The sequence below is a fragment of the Corapipo altera genome, unplaced genomic scaffold, assembly GCF_003945725.1.
Source record: "Corapipo altera isolate COAL_440 unplaced genomic scaffold, ASM394572v1 22b, whole genome shotgun sequence".
NCBI lineage: Eukaryota > Metazoa > Chordata > Aves > Passeriformes > Pipridae > Corapipo > Corapipo altera.
In genome coordinates, this window is record NW_020884876.1 from 1,103,921 (window position 1) to 1,109,920 (window position 6,000).

The 6,000-nt window shown below is 37.9% G+C and overlaps 1 protein-coding gene across 4 annotated transcripts in view; it reads right to left on the reverse strand.

Moving 5' to 3' along the window:
- Positions 1–6,000, reverse strand: part of CORIN (corin, serine peptidase) — a 123,570-nt gene that overhangs the window by 28,452 nt on the left and 89,118 nt on the right. For all 4 annotated transcript variants that reach the window (XR_003526482.1, XM_027636206.1, XM_027636205.1 and 1 more), the window contains exons 14-15: positions 2,888–3,001; positions 359–469 (exon numbers count right to left, since the gene is read on the reverse strand). Coding sequence is in view for 3 of the 4 variants with exons in the window: in XM_027636206.1 (XP_027492007.1) it covers positions 359–469; positions 2,888–3,001 (225 nt within the window). In the remaining variant the exon portion in view is untranslated. The remainder of the gene's footprint in view (positions 1–358; positions 470–2,887; positions 3,002–6,000) is intronic.

The window sequence follows — 6,000 nt, forward strand, 5'->3', positions numbered from 1 at the left end:
AGTATATCAAATTTTATGAACTGCTTTTATGACTTACAAAAAGATTTCTCAAAATAGCCTTCCTAGTCTCAGCATCTTCCTACTTGCTCTTCTATCCATGAAATTTTCCACACTACCTACACATTTCCCTGCCATATCACTTTTCTTCTATATTTGCACTGTGACACTTCTCACTGAGTCTTTGCTTTCTCTTTTGCCCACTTCCTTGGATGCTTTCCCAACCTCAGTCCAGTCTTCCCTTTGGTAATAGAAAAAGCATTCCTCCACCACTGCAATTGTATTCTAAATCAAATTACCAGTGACTACTACCATCACCCAAACATCAACTGAAAGCACCCCACAGTAAGGGGAAACTTACCACAGTCCCATTCATCTGAGCTGTCACTGCAGTCTGCCTGCCCATCACACCAGAGCTCACGTGGCACACATTCATGGTTGGCACATTCAAGTTCACTCTCTTCACAAAATGCTGCAAGGACAAAAACATGTTTCCCTCTCAGAAGTAAGTGATCAATGTGAAGTTTACATTGAGACTAAACAAACAAGGAGGGTGAAGACCATATTTAGGGAGCAAGAAAGTGAGATAGATTTGGCACAAAATTCAGCATGGACATCGCTGAGGCAGAAGGCGCTTGCTGCCATGCAGTGGCAGAGGGTATCACAACTCAAAGGGAAGGAAGAGTGTCTGGAAATGCAAGATGAAAAATTACTTAATATCATTTGTGGTCTTGTCATATGAAACCTGTCTAAGCCTCTCAGAAACTCTAAGTAAAAATATTGTGTTCCATGCTTTTTTGCAGACTACTCCGTATTTGTTTAATTATTCATGTTCTTTGAAAAAATATTTTACTGTAATCAATACACGTTTCCTGTCATCCACAGGAATTCTATATCAATTTTTGGATTCTCCTTTGCTTTTTAAAATTATGGATTTATTTTTATCTCCACTTTAGAGATAGGGAACTGCTGTACAGATAGACATGCTTTCGGTCCACAGTTTTTTGCCAGTTGACAGCACGAGATAGGCATTTCCAGAGTCTGTTCAGTGTAGGAACTAAAAGAGCTTCCATTTGCAAGTGACTTCCAGCTTTCCCCAAATCATAACAAACCCCCTCCCAAAAGGCAGGTGTGTAGCATTACAGTACCCTCCTGACTAACACATTTCTAGCTTCTATAAACTCTATCATTAGAAAATTCTAGAGCCGGGGGAGGGCAGAGAGGGAGAGAATACACGGAAGGAAGTGCCTTCCAGTTGTGTCTATGTTTGGCTTATGTACAGCATTTATACTGCCATACAATCCAAGCATTTATTTACAACACAACTGCAAAAAGCATACTCCACAGTGAAAACCATACAGACAGAGCAGGCAGTGCTGCCTACTCTGACGTAAGTGATCTTTCTGGCTCTGGAATAAAGCATGCATAACCATAAAAAGCTCTCTAATTCTGCCTTCCAGAGAGAGCATAATTCAGCTGGGGAAACTTTGTTTCCATTTAGAATATTCAAGCCCCAATACAAAAGCAGAGAAGAAACCTACTCTGATAATTATAAATTAGCTTAACGTTAGCCCTTCTGTAATCTTTTCCCTGCCATGATCTTAATGTATGATCATGAGTAAATCACTTTAATTCACTTTTTTAGATTACAGCGCACAACTTGGAAGTCAAATGGTATAATCTTCATAATTAAAAGCAGATTAAGAAGTGTTTTGAGAGCTGTCTCTTCCTCCCCTGACCCCCCAAAAAAAGGTTAATTTAATCATATATGCAGGCTGCTGATCATTCTGGCAAATAAATTAATATGCTCCACTTAGTACATAAAATGTGCCTACTATCCTGTCCCTGACAACAGAAGTCAGAAGCAACTTTTTTTTAAATCATAAGATTACATCCTAACATCCCAGCAAAAATGACAAAATACCAGGATTACCCAGAGAATGAAAACTTCGGGTTTCAACCAACTTCACCAACCAACCATCTCTTCTTCCTTGTGCAGGCTGAGTGTCACCCAGTATGTCTTTCTAGTTCCTTGTCTTGGGGACATGCCCACACACCCGGTTTTCTCAAAAGAAGAAAACTCAGGGTACCATTAATCTATTAATGAAAGTGAAGCTAACATCTCACAGCACCCACTCCCAGCTTCATACACAGAGTGGGAGCCTGCAAAGAAGCTGCTGCTTGCAGGTCTTCCATCTCTGCCCATCCCACTAGTCATTGGCACAGTGGCAAGAGAGCACAGGACAGCCCTGCAAAGGACCAGGGAGCCTGTTGCACCCTGTCAGCACTTTGAGCCAGCTTACACTGTGCACACAGACAGTATGCCCATGCCATCAGTGTACCATACTAAGTTTTGTACCTTGACAGTTATTACAGTTTGGATTGCAGAAGTCTTTGGAGCCACGTGGGGAGATGGAATCTAAGAACTGTCAATCAGAAGGGAAATCAAATAAAGAAGTGAAACATATGAAATTTACCAATGAAGAGATCAGAAGGAAAATCAAGTAGAAATCAAGAAAAAAAGAGCAGCGAGTAGCTATGGAATAACATTGAGAAACATTGAGAAAAGGAGTCAAAAGGCTACAAGGAATAAAGAAAAGAAGTACAAAGACACAAAACCAAGGAGGGGGAGAGAAAGAATAAAAAATAGGGAGGACCAGAGTAACCAAAGGGACAGCAAGGATCCAAGTATGAGAACAACAGAGGACACAAGATGAGGAAAGAGATAAATTGGTGCAATAGAAAAACTGAAAAGGAAACTGAGGGAATGACTAAGCCTTTCTACATGTGGAACACATGAAAACATTTTTACTTTCATTTATTTTGCACCCTAACGTCCCAAAAATGTGATTAGCCCTTTGTGGGACTAATAAACTGCATAAGTCCTTACAGCAGTTCTTTTCATCCATCATGTCAGGGCAGTCTGGGAAACCATCACAGATCATAGTGTGTTTGATGCACAGCTTCTTCAAAGGACACTCCCACAGGCCCCTTTCTCTACAACCTGGAGGCAGAGAAGCACAGCTCTGAAATACTTGTATGCAATATCAAATGAACTGCTTTCTTCTTTAAAAGTCCTGAAACACACTAAATATTTTCACTTGCAGTATAAACTTTAGGAGGTAGCAAGAATAGTTATTAATGAAGAAATGGAGAAAAGATTGTCAGACTGCACACTTGATAAATGGATCTAAAATGTATAACACCTCATAATACTTCACTGCTTTTTAAATAATAATTAGATTATGCTGCACATATCTATAACCAATGGTTTAGGCACAAGCTCAATTAGCTCAAAGCTACTCTTGAAATACATTTACTAATAATATAAGAACTTTTCTAATCCTCAAGTCTGTAAAAATTCCTTTAAAAGCATACCACGCAGACCTTTTATCTTTCAAAGGCAAATCCTATGAAAGCATGGTATCTCCATGAAACACATGTAGAAATACATACTTTTTTTCTGGCAGTGCTGACACAGAACCTAATGCAGAATCACAACGAAAGGTAGAAAGAGTTGTTAAGTATTGACCATAAACAGTACTCCTGGTTCCATGGTCTGAGACTAAGCCAATTTGAAAGCTACATGAATCTTCATTTTCCCTGAATTATAATGCAGGGTACACAGGGCATTATTATTTCTTCAGAGTCCTGCTAACCAGCCTCTCTGATTTCAAAAGGAATACTTACAAAACTATGTCAAAGTGCTTTGACAGTAAAATTCCTGCTAGTCATCCAGAGGAAATTAAGAATGGTCCAAACTACATTTTAGAAAAGAGTTTTCACTTGTTTTATTCCACTTTTTATTTCCATCAACTAATAAAGCACTTCATTGTGATAACAGTTTAAATACTTCGACATACTAATGTCCTGCATGTCTGATGCTCCAGTTTTATAGGAAACCATAAAAACTATAGTTCGGCTAGTCTGGATTTTTTTTTCATAGTTTTTTTTCTCTTTTGCTCTTTGCCGGATGTTTTTGTGCTGGGTCTTGGGTTCTTGGCAGGGAGCCAAATCAAAACTTAGACAATATGAAAATAAAAAAGCTTAAAACCCCCATAATTTATGAACTTTGCAATTTTTTAGTAGTGTTTACAATTCATTAAATAAATGTTTGCCTTTTCCCTTCATCACACAGTGTTCCACTGTGAAGTGTAGCATGACTCTCCAAAACTTATGTTTGAGTACAGCATAGACAAATACAGAGACAATTCCCTAGAAAAAGATTCATTACTTACTGAATTCAGTGTTCAAATATGTTTTGTTGATAGAGGCCATTTGGAGTATTTCTATCTCATCTCTAATTATTTTTGTGACATGCATTTTTAATTTAATGACAATGAAAGGGAAGCAAAAATGGAGGTAGGAAAACTTGGCCATATTTACATTGCCCCCATCTCAAAAATATGTTTTGACAAGAGACAGAGTTTCACATATGATCTTACCTTCATTCTTTTTCAAAATATGAAGAAAGTTACCATTTGTTATTCATGTATACATTTCCCGTGCAATTAATATTAAGTCATTGATGTTAAGACCACCATATTTTTCTCTCAACTAAAATATTACAGTTAGCACCCAGATTGCAGAAAATAGTGAAAGACGGTATTGGTTTTGAAAGTTATGTCCTCAATTTCTTTAGCAGTTGTAGGACGGTCTTCTGCTCCCTGCCAGGGGTATTGTTCAGCAGCCAGTAAATTAATACGATCAATTACAATCAACTATATTTAATACCACAAACTCTCGTGATGTCTTTCATAATATTTTTCAGAAATTACTTTCCCTACACTTTACTGAAATGCACTCAGAAGTCTCACCTTCAGAAATCTGTGTTAATTTTTCCCCCAAATCCCAGTTTAAATGACAAGTAAATCCTAGGATTTAACTGCAATTGCATGGGTGAGATTTTCTGTCACAAAGATCACACGAAAGTATGACAGGGGCTCCTAACAGAAGGAGACAGTGGGTGATGAATACAGCTCTGCTCTGCATGGGTAGAGTACCACATTGCCTTTGGACTGTTCTTACTTACAGTTTTTGGACTTACATTTTTTTTAAGCATATGAGAGCTGTAGCTACTCTTTTCCAACTGCCTTCTCCCTGCACTGTGAGGTTGTTCTATGCCTATCATTTAAGGCACTTCAAATACGAGGTTTTTAAATTAGATACTGAGTGTTACTTAATGTTACAAAAACAATTCCAAAGAATAAATCTAATAAAATTTGAGCTAGCAATTTACACATGATAAGATCAACAACTTTTGATTTTGCCCTGCACACATGGAATATGAATGAGTCAGAGTTACTTCTGGAGCTCTACAAGGACTTTTTGTTCTTCAGTAACAGCATTGCCCCTGGTCAATGTAATGTCACTCTGACAGCAGTAATTTCCTAGCAGATACAGTCTTCCATATTTATAGAAACTGATAAGAATTCTGCTGATTGCTTGTCACATTCTGTCTAGACTGTAGAGACAAAGAGAGGTCCACTGGAGAAATGAATGTTACATATTAGAACAATATTTCAGATGTTAATGTCTAGGAGAAAAAAAATTATGCTAAAAGACACATAACAATTAGTTTTCTAAGGAGTTCAAAATTGGTGGCAACAAAGAATGTTTGTCAGGGAGGACAAGATTCAAAGGTAAAGAGATGACAAACTCTGATAGACTCACTGTGATCATCACCTCTGACTTTCCTTCATAATCCAAACAAGAGAATCACCAAGTATTAAATTGTATTTCAGAGAGCTTTCTTTCTTTCTTTCTTTTTACAGGGGGAGGGGAAAGAAAGAAGGAAAGAAGAGAGAGAAAGAGAGAGAGAAAGAGAGAGAGAAAGAGAGAGAGAAAGAGAGAGAGAGAGAAAGAGAGAGAGAGAGAAAGAGAGAGAGAGAGAAAGAGAGAGAGAGAGAAAGAAAGAAAGAGAGAAAGAAAGAAAGAGAGAGAGAGAGAGAAAGAGAGAGAAAGAGAGAGAAAGAGAGAAAGAGAGAAAGAGAGAAAGAGAGA